Here is an 18,498-nt window from a genome sequence, read left to right as displayed (position 1 = left end):
GACAACAAGACTAATTTCGGTTTCTTCAATGACGTTTGCTACCACAGGCCTCCCGATCGTGGAATTTGAGGCTTCTTGTTTTCTTTCTTGTTTTGTTTTGTTTTGTTTTTTGTTTGTTTGTTTTTTGCGATTTTTAAAATAAAATGTATTCATTTGCACTTTTGGTGATGTTTTTGAGAGAGAATCGATTTTCTCTTAACTAAATTGAGACAATTTCGCTTTTTTGGTATGCGCGGGTAACTTCATTCGTTCACAGATTCAAAATATTTTTCAGCTTAGCGACCACGACTTCGGCACTTGCGAGGGTGAGGGCTGATTCGTTGTGGAAGTCCGATGCGTATCGTATTCCCCAGAAACCATCAGAGCGTTTCTCTTTTATTAAACTTACGACATCCGTGAAAACTGGTCGTATGCCTTAGAATGGTAATATATTCGCTTGAACAGTCATCTTTGTCGTTTCTTTAAAATCAAATGAGCGGTCGAGTTTTTGGTCGTTTCGTTCAGATTTCAATGTAAGGTTGAAAAGTTGTTTTCACAGCTACCCGCACAAGAGTTCTTTTCAGAGGTATCTTTTCCTTGAATAAGTATTAGTTCGCTTTTGGGGAACTTATTAGCCTACTCGTGAAAAAAGCTGAAGTTTGATTTTCCAGTGTTTCACTTGGTTTTAAAACGAGAGGTATCTGGAAAGAAAAGTCGATGGAATTATATTTAAGTCCCCTGGAACGAAGGGAAAAGGGGGAGAAGTGGGGATTTCTAACTTAGATTGCTCTTAGATGGATTAATAAAAGGGGTAAGTCTCTAAGGAAACTGTAGTGCTGCGTCGGTGGGAGAGTAAAACAGGCTAGGGTAATTTAGCATTATCAACCGAGTTGATAACGTAAATCGGCCACCGTAAAGTGTTTAAAAGCTGAGGTTTCGAGCGTTAGCCCTTCGTCAAAGCCCTTCCCTAATCGCTCTGACGAAGGGCTAACGCTCGAAACGTCAGCTTTTAAACTCATTACAGAAGCCAATTTACGTTATCAACTCAATTGATAATACTAAACTACCCTGTTTTTAGATAGGGTGCGTATCTGGGAGGAGAGCCACCAAGAAGGGGAAGGAGAAGTTATTGAAAACAAACTGAAGGCCAAAGAACAGCTTGTCTCTAAAGCGGAGTGTTGACGGCAACCGCGGTAAAGAAGTCAGTAGGAGGCTCTCTTCAACTAACGAGGATTCCTTGCAGGATCAATAAGAACAAAGAAATAAATACGTTTGCCATTGAATAAATTTTTTTTTTTTCGACATTCATGAATATTCATAAATTTCGTTGGCGGCACTGGTTTTCAGTCGTATCGCATGAATCTGTCAAAACGTCAGCGTACATGATCACTTTGGGGAAACCAGCTTCTGTTGACTATAGGGCAAAGCATGCTTCTCATTGATTGAAAGGTTTCAAGTAATGAGTGCGGTTAATTCTGGTGTCCGTGTCCACTCAATAGAGGTGTCCGCTGAACACACACTCATTTTACTGTGAATAGGGGGAGACATTTTTCGAGACTTTTGCTGACAGCACAATTGAAATTGTTTTATTGCCGACAAGGAGCTTGTGGACGACAACAGAACTGACTTCCCCTCCTCGCTAAAAATATTAAGTTCTTTAAAAAAAGTTTTGTCGTCAAACCCCAATTTTGAACTATTTTCGACTTACTCAAAAGGATCAAATAAAATCGGCATTCTACAGAACTGCTCGGTGAAACGGGTTTTCTTTTCAAATGAAGCACATTTCGATTGAGGTTCCTAGAACCAAAACCAAAGTGATCACATTAGTCACTCAAAAAAAAAAAAAAAGTCTTGAAAGGCCAATGAGGTCTTAATGAGCAAACTTACTGAAGCGCGGGAAAACGCAAGTGACCCAACTGCATTTCTCTTAATTTAGGACCAACTACTTAACGAAGTAAAGAAAAAAACGGAAAAACGGGACAATCCCGTAATTGTTTCGACATTCAGTTGAAAACTCTTCTAAAAGAGTGTATACCACAGTTTACCCATTTCAAAGAGATGGGCCTGCCGCCTTTAATGTTATAGTTTTTAATTCCTCGCCACCTTTGTCAATGCTCGTTTTTTTCCGTTTATTCTTAAATACTTGGTGTCTTTATACTACCATGTTACTTCCTTTATCCGTTTAAATCTCATTTTCCTTGAGTCAAAACTTTGCAGCGTAAATCACTTAATAAGCTTCTGATTCAATGTAAAACATGCAAAAGCAACATTGCTCAATTTTAAGTGAGTCATGGGTCAAGGTTTTGCGCCATCCTTCTCAATTGCTTCCCACGTTTCGTCCGATAAACCTGTGGAAAAAGTTAGCGTTCGTGATCACTTCTAAAAAAAACCTACATTAGTTGATTATGTGGTTGATACACTATGTTACAGTCAATGATAAAAAAGTTTCAAGTGACTAGCGCAGTTAATAGGGGTGTCCGCAGCTGTCTGCAGATCAAAGACTCGTTTTGTTGTAAACATGGCAAAAATGTTTCGAGACTTGGATTAAGGTTTACTTACTAACGGGCATGGTAAAATTGCACCATTACTGGTAGTTCAAGTGAAACTGTTCTCTTACCGAAAAGGTTCCTGAGGACAACAGCATATCCATGAATGTCGTCTTCGGTGAGAGCCTCCAGATCCAACGTATTCGTTTCCTCATCACAGGAAATATTGGCAATTCTGAGAAACTCTCTGTCACCTGGAATTATTGGCTCCGGAACCAGAAACCTGTTTTGACCTGTTTTTAAAGCTGTTTCAAACTAATGACCAAAAAACGAGAGAAAATCAATATTCTTTTGCCAACAAGTCTAAATGTTAGCAACGATCAGATCAACTGTCAATGTAGGAGTGTAAGTGATATAATAACTCGAAACTTTTGATCGCCTTGATTATGAATATATTATTTAGCGAATCGTCTCTTTAGAGTGATTGTCCGTAAATCCTGAAATTTTTTCGATAAACTTTTATGTAGTTATATATTCTTTATGGCAATGCGAGCATCGATCGAGAACCGAAAAAAAGGTTACCAAAATCGACAGACAGACGCAAGCAGGTAACCAGGCTTGTTTGCAGAGAGAGACTTCAAAAGAGTAGACAGACCAACAGAGAGAAAGCCAGACGAAACAGGACATGCGATCGACTTCAAACGATCCTTCATTCAATTTAATGGCTATTCACAAGGCGACTCGGTGTATTGAAACCTTATGCCTAAGGTCAACTTACCCAATACAGGTACTTCTTAACGAGTGCCTTACGCTGTTCTCTATCTTTGATTGGTAGAAGCACTTTGTTTAGTATAGGGTCAAGTCTCTTGAAATCTTCTGTACTAAGAGGATCTGGTGGAGGAAAAATGGCATTCCTGAAATTCGGTCACACTACACCGTGCTACGTTAGGATTTTTTTGCTCAATGTGAAAAAAACGCAGTGACGGTGGAAACTTTTACTTTCTCAGAGAGCACGACTTATGGTTCAAAATCTTCCTATAGAACAATGAAACAGTGGGAAAGCAAACTTGCGTAATGTATAACGAGAAGAAGCAATATTCTTTAATACCATAAAACGAACCCTACGGCAAAAAAAAGTACAGACACGTTAGCAGTTCAACATTTTAGTAGTGTAAGAGCTCAGTTTCGTCCAATAAAAACAGTTCAGCGATGTCTTTAGCTCTAAAAGAACAAAATGCTTCACAAAGAATGTATTTCTATGCCATTTAACTCAAAACTTGATCTTAAATCTTTTCCTCTTTGTCGACTGGGAACTCGCCTTAGAGTCGTTAAGTCCCAGATCTATTTGTAAAAATGACAGCAGCCCTATTATCAACCAGTCTTACCTGCTAGGTTAGTCTCATCTGAGTATATTTCCACGTAGGTGCTATCATAATCCGGGTCCTCTTTGGCAGAATAGCTGCCAAACACTTCCTTGGTAACTGTTTTACCAACATATTCTCCTTTCCGGATTTCCAGTCTGTTTTCATCCTTTAGGTAATCAACATGGCAACACTTGAAGAGGATCGGCGCTGTGGAGGTTCTGGATGCCATCTCTGGAGGACAAAATGAGCTGAAGTAGCGAGAATGCACTTTTCTACGTGGAAAAAAACAGCTGGAGATGGGACTCGCCGTTTGCGAAGGCAATTCACCATTAACTTCTGTCTCGATCTGCAATAAAATGTCCCTTTCGATGAGTAAGTGCATCACTTCGTCTGAAATTTAGCAATTTGGGTTGTGAGGGAAGGGTCATTTCTCAAAATAAAGTGTTTTCTCGGATGGAAGCTCTCAACTCGGGGTAGAATCAACGTCTTCATCTCGTAAAACTCTCAGTCACTATAGTCAACCGAGGACCGTCTTTACTTGCTGCATAAAACCTGAGTATCTGGTAACTATTTGAAAGTAGGAAGATTTTTTTACCTTGTAGCGAAATAAAGCCTTTTGACTTTTCCTTTTTTCTAAAAAATACGGGGATGGAGGAGTAAGTCCTAGGATCTCCACAGCGACAAACTGCTGCTTGAAATTGATTGACGGGGAAAATGTTTGTTGTCAATATCATGCATGCATTATTTGGACATGAATTGACCTCATTTTCAAAGCAAAATGGTAGTTAACGGAAAGGTTGCAGCCCTTTTTAGCATCCTTTTTTTTTTATCAAATACTGATAGATACCTTTTCGTTTCTCTCTCCTTCAAGTTGAAATTTCTCGCTGGAAATTACAGACGTTACTAAAAACAGTTCATTCCCTTCAAAGCCTTTCATTTTGTTGTAATCTAAAGGTGTCTTTGCAAGTATTCCACGGAGATCTGGGTCGTCAATGTATTTCTGGCTCAGTGCACCCAGTTTTAGAATTTTTTGATCACCACTGATCTTGATGGTTGCATGCAGATATCCTGAAACACTTGTACTGCACTCCTGAGCTCTACTGGGATAAATGAAAAGTTAGATAGCGAATTTAAGTCTTACTCAATCTGTAGTTAAAATCGGCCTCAGAAGGTTTGACCGGAATGCCAATGTTGGGGAACATAACGCTGTAGAGCAAGTTTTTTAAGTATCTCGAACAGATACCAACAGAAAAACTAAATAGCAGAGGAACTTGGAGCAAAACCAGTGTTAGGTTTCTACATGACCTTTGAACCTCCCTATCGATGATTTACCTGTTACCCATATCAATGGTCGGTTTGGACTGAAACATTTCCTTTTTGACTTGAGATTCCAAGAAATCACGCAACACTTTAGCTTCTCTGTCACCTTGAACATATTTCGCCATTTCTGAAAGGACTATGATTTCATGTTTTGCGCGTGGTCGCTTCCATAATGACCGAGTCCTTTTTACAGCAAGCGTTAGTGGCTGTATTTTCTCAGACTCTCCATGAAGAATAGGATAGTATCTATGGCTAAAGTTCTCCTGAGCAAACTTTCGTAGTCTTTCTTCTAACATCTGGAAACAAGTCAAATAAAATCACGTCTTACTTGCGACTTCTATTTTTGCGAACCGTCTCTTAAGCTTTCTTATTTGTGAAGTATTACGCGATTGCATTGGTTACAAACTGGTAAGTCTAGTGAACATTCAAATCCTATATACCTTGACATTTGTTACGATTTTTGTACAGAGTTATCCTTTGAAGAAAAAATAGCAAGGTTTATGTATAATATTTCATGCCGTGCAAGCCGGAGTCACTGCATTATTATTAAAGTAAACAAAAGTTCGTCAAAACCTACTTTAATTCCTAATAAAAATTATTTTGCCGCATTTGCAAGGACAGTAAACGGGTTAAGAGCCAAATATTCTAGTATGACATGAGTGTGGATCAAACTTCACAACAGACCGAGTGAGTATCTGGAAATGAGACTGCTATTAAAAGTCTTTATAGAATTCTTGTTCTGCACATGCGAATAGTGTGTTAAATCTAAATTTTCATTCTCTGAAGGTATATTCAGATCATTGCAATTCATTCATCGTTATTTCCAAGGGCTCATTTGAATTGCCAGTTAGTGTTTGTGTAAACGAACGAAACGCATGCGCATTAAGATCATTTCTTTCAATGTATAAAAAGAACAACAAATTTGATTAAAATAGAAATGAAAACATAACTTTTTCATTTTCGTCAGCTGAAGATCTTTCTCTAGAAGAACAACACCGAGCTCTAATAGACTTATAGATTAATACAGCACCAAACTATTAATGTTTTAATCATCCAATGTGTATGTGTAACCAAAGAAATGAACACAAGCAAAAATAAATAAAAGAATTTAAATCCTAACAGTGAAGAGAAAGACCACTTGGCTATCTGCGGAAAACGCACAAAAAACCTTGAAACTTCAAATTGACAAGCAAGGAAAAATTCGCCAAGAATCAGCGTAAACGACTTGAATTCCAGACCCCCTGATTATAATTCCGGCAAAATTGCCATGAATTCAGCGTAGTACAGTTGAAATTCTTTCTAGTTTTCTAAGTGCCATGACCGTACTGAATACACCGAGAACTTTGACGCTCCAGGAACTTTAATATATCAATTTCGTCATTGAAAATATTATGAACGATATTGTAAATAGTCATCTATAGACTTTCAAATACTATAAAATAATTGGATAGCTGGAATCAGAGCAGTGTTTGTTCAAGTATGGAAAAGGAATAAAAACTACATACCGTCTGAAACAAAATCGTGTTGTTAAATACTGTTTTGATCCCAGCTGACAAAACCTTTAAGTTCTGATGCGTTAATTCACGCCAACATTGACTCTCACTTCACGTATTTAAATTGGACAAGCTGTACCGATATCATGGTATGATTAATTTCGGTTTCTTTAATGATGTACTTCATGATCTTTGGGCAGGAAATGTTTTGGGGTGGAGAACCCACCAGGGAGGGGTGGGCAGGGGAATTTGTTCAAGACTAACTGAAGACCAACGAGCAACCCGTCGGTTTTTTATTCCTATTTCACCCAGATTTGAGTATTATATGAATGTGGTTGAAAACTTTTGATATTTCAAACCAAAAAAGTGTAAACTCTCCAAGTGAGGAGGGGCTCAGCAAAGAGGGAAGGTAATGAGAGTGTTAACGGCAACCACGATGAGGACACCAATAGTTGGCGTTTTTAACGAGTGAAAATAACTTACGGGATCGAAATAAAAAAAAAAGTACGTTGTTCGTCAAACTGTTTTATTTCTTGGCTCATACTTTTCGTTGCGCACTGGTTTTTGCAATCCTCTTTGGAGGAAATGCTTGCAATTATGATAGACCATGTACAAGATGTTTGAACGTGATTTATGAAAGCTGGGTCGAGTGCATGAAGTTGAGGCTCTTTGGCGGACTTCCCGGGAAAAATAAATAGAAAGGCAAATAAATTTTTCTGTGGAGTGTTAAAACAATTCAAGTTCAGCTTTTCTTGTCTTTTCATACACATCGACCGGAAATGTTAAATTACGAGCGAGAAGTTGACTCTTCAATTTCCCCGCTAAGAATCTTTCGATCGACCAACTCAACAACAAGAAAAGTCCGCAAGAGGGTTTCATTACTGTAACCAATAAGAACATTTAGGCGAGGGATGGGGGCAGATGGAAAATAATTGTTAGCTAAGTGACTGACATTGCTAAGTTCTCCAGTAGAGAAGCAAGAGAACTTTTTGAAGATTTCCTTTCATTGCCTTTATAAAAAATTCTGTTTATGGTTACAATATGCTAAGCTTACTGAACGGCTGATGTTGTTCCCTCTGAACATGATTATGACTGTGACACCAAGGAAAACGATTGCTTTAAAAATCAACTGATTTATCTCGATAAGTTTGCTAATGGCCTAATCATATTCTTAATCGGTGGCAGATTCCTCTTAAGCTAAATCTGTGACGAAAGCACGTATAGAGCATAAAAAAATTGCCACCGGGGTTTTACTCCACAGAAATTCTTGTACTTCAGCTCTTCAAAGTTTAAAACGCACTTTCTCGCTATTTATTTTGTTTGTCCTCGTTCTTGTAGCTGACGCCGTTGTTTTCTGTCGAAAGTACTAATTTTAAGGATAACGGCGAATTAATGGAAAAAACTCAAGATAATTATGAAGTTCATAATAACGCAGTTAATTTCTACATGCCACAATCCTTAGTCCCCAAATCTACTTTTAGACCAAAAACACAAAGCGACAGACTTAAAGTCAAGGAAACACCAATACTGATACAATTTACTTTATTTTTTTGAATCTATAGCTTATAGCAAACAAACTCTATGGTCTTAGTTACTTGGGTTACATGCTATGATTACAATTACTTGGAATCATTTAAGGGAAGAGAAAAGCTGTCCACATAAAAATCACCTTTCAAATAGACCAGTCATGCTCTCACTCGCTAAATCATGATATTAAATTTGAAATAATGTGACCACCAGACGTCTTTCTTCGGCTACTCAAACGCCTGGAATAATTCTTTGTGACTTTAGAGAATTAGCTAAAAGGTAAGATGATGGTGGTCCCACACAGGGAATCTTGTAACATGGACATGATCCTGAAAAATGTAGGGGACTAACTTGATGTGCCGTGCGCATTAATCATTATGTGGCAGAGGCGTGTTGCTGGGACGTGAGATAAGGACAGAATTTCGTGAATCCCACACATACCGCCATACACACAAAAATGCAGTGGGGAAATGTCCTTTGTAAATGTTGGAGGAACATGTCCTCCAATTTAGACAGCTAGGTATTCGCGATACTTTAGATGCGATGACTGCATTGCTTCAAAGAAGAGAAAATGGTGAGTCTTCCTGTTTAATCAATGGAAAAACCCAGTTGGCTGATCTCTCCGAAGATACTGGCCAGACATCATTGTATGTTAGCTAGAATCTTACGCTTATCCCATTTCAAAGAAGAAGGTAGGGAATAAAAGGAGAAGCAAATGAAAACACAGAGTAAATATGACCCACCACGGAAAACATGGGCACAATTTTTGCTATTACGCGTGTGGGAAGAATCTGCGTTTAATATTACGTCTCGCCTAATGTCCCAGCTAAACATCCCCGCCACCATCCCCTTCGTGTGTAGTTTACACGATTTTTCTCGGTTACTTAGCGCAGTGAAATTTCCTAGCGACATGTCCTCGCTATAAGGTCCACCACAAAACGAAGAAGCAAGATGCTGAACTGACGTTGGCAAGAATTAATTATGACGGATGACAAATCACTAAATTAAAAAACAAATTGAAATACGTTTTTTTGACTTAGCTCCTCTAATCTCTGCCTCGTGGATTATTCAAACAATAGTATAAGAAACCAGAATTTTCTTTACCTGGATTTTCTTTCCTGACTTTATGATGCTGAATTCATGAAAGATAACTGCATCATTCGGTTCTTTTCTACAGAAATGCACTTTATAGAATTACACATGGGGGATTGAGTCTCTGAGGGAGTTAGAGTGACACCATCAAGTCTTTAAGCCATCGATGGGGACTTTACACGAAGGCGATGACTAGAAAAAATTATTTAGAAGTAGTAGGACAAGAAGTAGAACGATGCGCAGACGCTGAGGGGTATTTTAATTTATTTTTGCTATCCAATGAAAATAGGAAAATGATTGAACAACCAACTTCGTTGTTCTCTGAAAAAGGCTGAGGAATACAGGAATTTCTCGTTTCCTCAATTGGAAATGGAGCATTCTTTGTGCAGAAATTGGAAAAGTATTCTTCCTCATGCAAAGAAGTAAAAAAATCTTGCGTATTTTAAAGTTCTCACGAAAAACAGAGATACTTTTCACAGACGAAGTCCTCGGCGAAGCCGTCGGTTTTTCGTAAGATCGTATGGTATGGATAATCATTGTCGAATTTTGGACAAAATCTCTTGCATACTATAGATTACTTATTATAACGCGGGGAGGAGGGGGGAGGGGGGGAAGCAGAACTTAAATCCAATATATCCCAATTACTGCCCTTAAAGAAGATTCGTGGTCTTACTGTGAGTTCTTATTGGCTCGCTGCAAAATTTCCATTGTTCTAATTGGTCTATTTTGATGAGTTTGATTTTGGTCTCGCAACACTCAATCGCAAAGCGATCTTACGTGGACAACTTTTCACAAGTGGAAATTACATAATGGTAAAGATTGAAGCGGAAATTGATATTAAAATTACTTCTAGCAAACGTGCTCAGCTCAAACCTTAATCGTTTTAAATAGAACACTTCTATCTTAGTATCAGAAGTATATTGGCCATTGTTATCACAGTCGTGGTTAATCAGATTCTGCATTGCACTGCTCCAATTTTCTCCACTTTTCATCGGTCAAATCTGTTGGAAAAAGAAACACAAATGCTTTCAGAAAGAATAGCCATCGACATTTTATTAATGAAAAGATTCAATGTTGTCGCAAGTCGTCGCAAGTCTCCTCGCTTATGACAGCGTGTGGCGCGATAATTTTGCGGATTGCCCATGATCTTCACTTTTAATTCAGATTTTAAAAAAAAGATGCGCATGCATATCACGAGGAGTAATTTACATTCGTCTTATTTCAGTCACTCCAAAGATCGATTTGCAACAATCTATACCGTGAAAGACAATTTCAAAACACAATTTGATAGCACTGAATGTGGTAATCACTTGAACGTATACTCATATCATGGAAATGTTATATCAACTTATGATTTTAAATTAAAGTAAGATATTTGCATAATGGTGTTTTTCCTTTCACACGAGTTTTGGTGGGTAACAGTGACCTTCATAAAAGCAAAAACGACATGTTAGATCTCGCAGTCACCATAATGACATTTTAAACGTCACTTCAGAAATGTATGAAAAGCATGATCGCTGCGAGTTGTGCGGATTCCATGTTTTGAAAAAGCAGATATTCTGATATTGGCATCTGTATCATGAAACCGTCAATTACCTAAAAGGTGTTTGAGGACAACAACGTATCCGTGAATATCTGGTTTTGTGAGGGATGACATGTCCAGCAGAGTTGATCCTTCTGAGGCGGAGAGAAACGCAAGTTTAAGAAGTTCACAGTCATCCGGTGCTACTGAGTCTTGAATTAGGACCTCATCCTGCTCTGATACCATTGCTGCTTCAAACTTTTAAGAAATAATAATAATTGGGATGTAAGAGTACAGTGGGGAAACTCCACTTAACTTTTCTATTTCTCTCAGAACGAAAGTTCAATTGAAGGAGTTACTGTCTAATCAATAAATACATAAATATAAATATATATATATATATATATATATATATATATGTCCGTCCGTTCAAAAACGTTGCATTTTGAAAATGTACATGAAATAAGTGAAACATGTGTTCTCATCAAAAACACTCTTTTTGTATTTAAATTTGTGTATATTTCATATGCATATTTATTTAATATATATATATATATATATATATATATACAATAAGTTAAAGAATTAAAGAGGACGCATCGATTCGGCAGAGGATCGATGCATCCTCATTAATTCTTTAACTTATGTATACTTAGCTCTGGTACTACAGCATTGAGCACTTTATGCCAAGGTAGACTCTACTCCCACATTCGTTTATATATATATTAACTATGTATACCTTTTCTTTTCTTATCAAAAGGGTGTTGACAGAACAGAGAGTACTACAGCTGCAGTCAAATTTCCTAACTCTTTGTTTCAACTTCGCACTAGTTTTTTCGCTGCCCATTTGTTTAGTATGTAGATCAAGTTATCAAATAAATTGAAAGTTAGTAAAGACAATTTTAACCCCCCCCCCCTAAAAAACAATTATCAAATTAATTACGGTGAAAAAATGGGAGTACCATTTAACTGTGGTCAAGCAGACAAGGTTTCCAGCTAAATACGCGTATATCATAGAGTATGAACCTATGATCCTTAATCACTTCTTGCTCGAAATAACTTGACGGTGAAAGCACAGTGAACAACGCAGTTACTTGGAAATTTCACGAAGGCTTTGTTGCATATTTCAGTAATAATAATAACAAAACAACAATTTAGGAAAAGCGTTATTGAGGGATAAATTCTTCCAGATGCACGCACCGAACAGTTTCACTCAAAGTCGTACCGTTGTACACTAGAAATGGACAAATTGCACTATTGTTATAGCCATTTCTCGATGAGATAGTATTCACACAGTAGAACCTACTCTTTCACAGTTATGTTTACTATTGATGTGGAGGTTGTTTAATTCAAACGTGAACGATGTCTTAGACTAACTTACCCAACGAAGATACTTTCCAATCTGCTCCTTGCGTTTGTCTATGTTCTTCACAGGTAGAAGAACATTTTGAAGCATCAAGTCCAGTTTCTTGACATCTTGCGGAGTGAGAGGGGCTGATTGATTGAAAAGAAGGAAACTTAGGTGCCGGTTATACCCAACCGATTCCTGTTAGCTATATTTCTCCGTTAGTGTGTAATGCCGACTCGCATCATTATTCACCAGCTCCGTAAACTTTGTGAAATAGTTTGACACAGGCAGTTCATTTAATTTTAAAGCAGCAAACTTCGGACAAGTTTTAGCGAGTATGTGTCTGTAAAATTCCGGCAGATGTAGACAAGTAGTCCTATAGTTAATGTAAGCATGTGTCTACAATAAAAGTCCCTCAATTCCTTGCATTGTTTCCAGAACAAAAAAGGAAAAAATGCAGCCTTACTGACTGTCGAATTCTCTTTATCCTGGTGGTGTAAAGGCTCGAAAGTCAAACAGGAAATGGTTGAGTGAAAAGAAGTAGCACTTAGTTAGATATTGATCAATTTGAAACTCTCAGATTCTTTTAAATTTTAAATAATGTGTTGACATTAAGTCTACCACTAACGCTATTCCAATAGACGGTCGAAGAAAATGCAACTTTTTGAAAACTGTGTCCAAATCGGCTGAATGTTGCAGCAGATCGGGGACAGTTATCATTTGATCTGTTCTCCAGTGTATACAAAAAGTTATTGCTGCATTTTCAGAGTTTAAATACCGTTTTCAAGTTATGTGGCATAAAAAAAGTACCTGAATATCTCACCTGGTGCATCGGTCTCGTCTGAGAAAATTTCCACCATAGTGTTGTCATAATCTTCGTCATCACGCTTCACAAGACCCTCGGCTGCTGTGTCCCTCGTAACTACTTTACCAACGTATTCCCCTTTCCTGATTTCCAGTCGATTTTCTTCTTTTATGTAATCAACAGTGCAACACTTGAAGAGGAGTGGTGCATGTGCGGTCCTAGATGCCAGCTCTGAATGCTGAGTTAAGCTGCTGTAGCGGGCATGCATTTTGGTTGCCGTGGTCTTAAAAAAATTGACAAACGGACTTGCCACAGGCACCCCATCCACATTGACTTCAGCCTCGGTCTGATACAAGGTAAGTAAATAAGATAGTTTTATGATAAGTAGGCAAATTTCTATGTTTCATTCTCAGAAATTCGGTCAGACAGCAGCGAGGCAGGTAAATCAACTAAATATTACCAGAACTGGGGATCAGAAACTTTTCCACGCGTAAACACAGAACCCTGCCCTGTGAATCTTCGTTTTTCTGCATATACGTGTGATCTGAATTGGTCTTCAATATTGCAACAACATCATATGCTAAAATGTAATCTCTGTAACATTTAGTTTTGATGTAGGGTTGTTGGGTTCGGGTGCGTAATTTAGCGTTATGAAATAATATCTAAAAGTATCTTAAAGAATACCAGTGCCAATCACCTCTAGGTAGGTAATTTCATGAGTTTCAAATACTGTTATATTCGCATGAAAGTCCATCTAGTTCTAAATGAAGTCGGCCTATTTATTTAATGAAAGTTCCGTTTCTAATCCTAAGGTTCACTCGAAGTAAAGAAGGGTTTTAAAAAAACTAAGTTCGTTAATGTTTACCATCCCCGCTAAAACCAGTTTAAGAAAAATTCTTGATCTTGGGAACTCCTTCAAACAAGCTTGAACCTTAAAGGAAAGTGATGGAAACGGTAAGGGCGGAGAGGGTAAACCTCAGTTGAACTGCTTTGTTTGTTTTGTTTATCGAGTTAAAGAAAAGTGGCCATTACCTCTTCTTTTATTTGCCTTGTTAATTCAAACTTCTCACTGTAAACCACAGAAGTGATAAGAAGCAGTTTATCCCCTTCGGCGAAACTCTTCATCAAGGTAGGATCCATTGCGGTCTTTGCTAAAAGGCCACGGAGATCTGGATCATCGATATATTTCTGGCTAAGTTTTCCCAGTTTCAGAACTCCTTGATCATTACTTAATCTGATGTTTCCCTCCAAAATTCCTCCAACACCCACACCAAGGTTTTGTTCTCTAGATTTAAAAAAATATATACAAATTTCTACATAACTCAAAATGATATGAATTAATGATAACAACTTAAGCTATATGGCTAGCTATGTCAGCGGGAAATAAAGAGGAAGTGTGTTTCCCTCGTTCAGGAAATGATACAACAGCTCCTTTACTAACGGACACAAAGAGAGTGACTTCCACACGACCATTACAATGGAAACGAAAACGGCAAGAACAGTGACAGAGACAAAGAGGATGACAATGACATTGACAATCACATGCAATGTCAAAGACATGAAAACGACGATGTCAATAACAGAGTGACAAAGGCAATGACTGATGATAAAGAACATAACATTGATCGAGACAATAGAATTGTCAATGAAAATAATGAGGATAAAGAAAGATTCTTTTTTTCTTCTTGTCACGAGAAGAAAATATTCTGAGTCCCCGCTCGGAATCGAACCTCAGACCATCGGATTTCGCGCTCCGATGCTTTACCACTGAGCCACAGAGACTCCACGGAGAGCGAAGTCTGTTACAAAGTTCATGTGACACGCGTCCTACATACTGCTAGGATCAGCAATATCGATAACGTAATGTTTGTAGATAGAAAATAAGAGAGATGGTAAATTTTTGAGAATGGCAACAATAACAATGAAAGTGCATGAAAATGAGAATGATGATGACGAAGATAACTACATTTACTAAGACAATGGCAATAACAATAACGCGGCATTGATAATGATAATGATGATGACGATGACAATCAAAACCGACGGTGACAACGAAAATGTCGACGATAGCAATGAAAAAGACGGTGAAAGTAACGACTTCACCGAAAACGACAATGATGATGACGATCACAATGATAAAGACAGCGACAGTGATAATTATGTGGACGATGAAAATGTTATGACATTTTCAATTGTGGAGACGAATGTAAACGATGAAAGTAACATTGAGAGTGATGAGGACGATAACAATAGCAATGATCATTATGATGACATCAATGACAGGGGTGAAGCCGATGTGCATGACGTCGACTGGAATCCCCATTTATATCATTTGAAATGTGAATTTAATTTAATTTTTTTAACTTTTGATGTGTATTTTCATCTTAATAAAGACCAGTTATTATCATCGTCCTTATAAGAATGATTGAAGGCGTTCGAAGAATGCACCTTTGGGAAACCTCCCGTGAATGTTAAAGAACAACACGGCACCGGGAGCTTTACCTCACTTGCTTCAACTCGTCGTCTGGTAAAAACAGTTTTGAAGGCAGCGAGAAAGTCAGGACTAATCACAAAAAATTCCGGTATACTTTCGTGATGTTCTTGCCAGTATTTTTCCTTATTTTTTTTATTAAACATACTTCGTTAAGATGCAACACGTTGATGTGCCATGCACGAAGAAATTGGGTCAAAGCGTGATCATACCTGAATCCCATGGCAATTGTTTCGTGCGGCGATGAGATAAGCATTTCCTCTTTGATCTTACGTTTCGAGCAACCACGAAACTCTTCAGTCTTTTCCTCTCCTTCAACATATTTCGCCAGTTCTGCAAGGACTATGACTTCCAATTTTACGAAAGGTCGCTTCCAAAGAGGCCGATTCTTTTGTACCACCATTGTCAGGGGTTGTACCTTATCGATTTCGCCGTGAAGTGCGGGGAAGTATCTATGACTGAAATTTTCCGCCGCAAACTTTCTTAGTGACTCTTCCATGATCTGAAAACAAATCGGAAGTAAATCGATAGTCAATTCTCAATGCATTAAAAATTATTCGGGTCAAACCCACTATAGCAACTGCTACAGCTTTTGAATCGGATCCCAGGGCTTGACTGGATCGAGGGGGTGGGGGAGGGGAGTAAATCTGCAAATGTCCGTGATCAGTCAAAATTGTCGCCATTTGATAATTTTTAATTAAATTTTAGAACAATTTTCATCCAAACTTTTGGAAAGTTGACAGTGGTCAGTTAGCTCTATGCAGACCCTCTAACTGATTGCTTAAGCATGGCTTCAGTTTTTCTAAAACATTTGAGCTTTCCCAACAGAACATACTATATAGCACATGTTTTTCATCGCTTTTGATATCAGTTTTAGTATGGCTTTGCTGACAAGGTATTTTGACGTATAATTATGTGTCATTTCTTAAATCGGCTTAGAATCCCTAATATCACCGGAAGATGATTCTGTGTCCCGCACATCATAATATTTTGCGTTGAATATAATGCTTTTAAGATATTTTTTTGAATGTTACTATCGCCCGATTTTTCAAGATGTTTATCCAACTTTTTCAAATAAGATAAAAAAAAAAGGAGAGAAGGTGTGTTTTCCTTCACGACGGATGTGTCCGTGTGCTCACCGCTATTGATTCATGACTTCAGACATCATCATCTAAAAATGGACCCCGCAATAACGGAAAAAAGCATCACAAGATACAGCTTACACAGGCGGGACGCAATGAAATAGTAATAACACGTAAAAAGTCCACAACAACCAATTAGAACTAGGGTGATCATCTCAATTTAATGCACACCAAGAATACGTAGTTGGAATAGATCGAAATCAAACGTCACCTTTTTTTCATTTTCTTCGATAAAGGAAAAAAAATATTAAAAACAAAACAAAACATAAAAAAAAACCGCAGATAGTGCCAACACAGAACGATTGTTCTGGAATCAGATAAAGTTCAAATCCTCTCACAAAAAAAAGGCTCATATTTGATTAGAAAACAGTCCTCGCAAAAAAGAATTCTTAGTCTATCGTAACGAACAGAACGACTTCCATATCATATTGTTGATCCTAACGGCACGCAGAATGTTCATCACGTAAGAACCTACACTTTATGATATGACGTTTAGCTTAAAAATGAATTCGCTGTTGCTCATTTGATAGACTTTCCGATCCGGAAACCAGAGTTGATCAGAATTCTAATCCTTGCGGAGCACTCGCATTATCTTAGTCCCTTCTTCGTGATGATTCTCTCCATATATCGCCAAAATTCTTCATCGCGGGTCCCTTTATAAGCGACCGACGTCAGAGAAATGTTAGACGGAAATGAACCCTCACGGGCCTTTAGAAATGTAGCCAACTTCATGTGTTTTGTAAAAAGAACAACAAATTTGATTAAATAGAAATGAAAACATAACTTTTTCATTTTCTTCAGCGGAAGATCTTTCTCTAGAAGAACAACACTGAGCTCTAACAAATAAAATTCACCTAGATAACCTACGCATACAGGAATAATAAATATAATAGATTTATAGAATAATAAAGCACCAAATTATTAATGTATTAATCATGCAATGTGTATGTGTAACTTACATAAAACTGAACCAAAGAAATGAACACAAGCAAAAATAAATAAAAGAATTTAAATCCTAACAGTGAAGAGAAAGACCACTTGGCTATCTGCGAGAAACGCACAAAAAATCTTGAAACTTCAAATTGACAAACAAGGAAAAATTCGCCAAGAATCAGCGTAAAAGACTCGAACTTGAGACCCCTGATTATAATTCCGGCAAACTTGCCATGAATTCAGCGTGGTACAGTTGAAATTCTTTCTAGTTTTCTAAGCGCTATGACCGTACTGAATACACCGAGAACTTTGACGCTCCAGGGACTTTAATACATCAATCTTGTTATTGAAAATATTATGAACGATATTGTAAATAGTCATCTATAGACTTTCAAATACTATAAAATAATTGGATAGCTGGAATCAGAGCGGTGTTTGTTCAAGTATGGAAAAGGAATAAAAACTACATACCGTCTGAAACAAAGTCGTGTTGTTAAATACTGTTTTGATCCCAGCAGACAAAACCTTTAAGTTCTGATGCGTTAATTCACTCCAACATTGACTCTCACTTCACGTATTTAAATCGGACAAGCTGTATCAATATCATGGTATGATTAATTTCGGTTTCTTCAATGACGTACTTTATGATATTTGGGCAGGAAATGTTTTGGGATGGAGAACTCACCAGGGAGGGGGAAGGGCAGGGGAATTTGTTCAAGACTAACTAAAGGCCAACGAGCAACTTGTCGGTTTTTTATCCCTATTTCACTCAGATTTGAGTATTATATGAATTTGGTTGAAAACTTTTGATATTTAAAACGAAAAAAGTTTAACTCTCCAAGTGAGGAGGGGCTCATCAAAGAGGGAAGGTAACAGGAGTGTTAACGGCAACCACGATAAGTACACCAATAGTTGGCGTTTTTAACGAGTGAAAATAACTTACGGGATCGGGAAAAAAAACGTAGAAATAAATACGTCCGTCATCAAATTGTTTTA

The 18,498-nt window shown here is 37.7% G+C and overlaps 2 protein-coding genes across 3 annotated transcripts; both read right to left on the bottom strand.

The window, feature by feature from the left end:
* Positions 1 to 1,316: 1,316 nt before the first annotated feature.
* On the bottom strand, positions 1,317 to 6,786 carry LOC131771650 (uncharacterized). 2 transcript variants are annotated; one of them, XM_059087508.2, is made up of 7 exons: positions 6,655 to 6,786; positions 5,162 to 5,445; positions 4,677 to 4,929; positions 3,851 to 4,175; positions 3,244 to 3,356; positions 2,597 to 2,780; positions 1,317 to 2,327 (listed from the first exon to the last, which is right to left on the bottom strand). In XM_059087508.2, the coding sequence occupies exons 2-7, from the start codon at positions 5,443 to 5,445 to the stop codon at positions 2,275 to 2,277; spliced, it is 1,212 nt and encodes a 403-aa protein (XP_058943491.2). In that variant the 5' UTR covers positions 6,655 to 6,786; the 3' UTR covers positions 1,317 to 2,274. The 2 variants fall into 2 exon arrangements, with proteins under 2 accessions (XP_058943491.2, XP_058943492.2); XM_059087509.2 differs by having other exon boundaries at positions 4,677 to 4,926.
* A 973-nt stretch (positions 6,787 to 7,759) lies between these two features.
* LOC136278037 (uncharacterized) lies at positions 7,760 to 18,110 on the bottom strand. The gene is made up of 7 exons (XM_066161209.1): positions 17,974 to 18,110; positions 15,640 to 15,929; positions 13,969 to 14,221; positions 12,955 to 13,282; positions 12,165 to 12,277; positions 10,858 to 11,041; positions 7,760 to 10,262 (listed from the first exon to the last, which is right to left on the bottom strand). The coding sequence occupies exons 2-7, from the start codon at positions 15,924 to 15,926 to the stop codon at positions 10,207 to 10,209; spliced, it is 1,221 nt and encodes a 406-aa protein (XP_066017306.1). The 5' UTR covers positions 15,927 to 15,929; positions 17,974 to 18,110; the 3' UTR covers positions 7,760 to 10,206.
* Between the last annotated feature and the right edge of the window lie 388 nt (positions 18,111 to 18,498).

The sequence above is a fragment of the Pocillopora verrucosa genome, chromosome 1 (genome assembly GCF_036669915.1).
Source record: "Pocillopora verrucosa isolate sample1 chromosome 1, ASM3666991v2, whole genome shotgun sequence".
NCBI lineage: Eukaryota > Metazoa > Cnidaria > Anthozoa > Scleractinia > Pocilloporidae > Pocillopora > Pocillopora verrucosa.
Note: the sequence above shows the minus strand (reverse complement) of the source record. Positions and strands in the feature narration are given on the sequence as shown.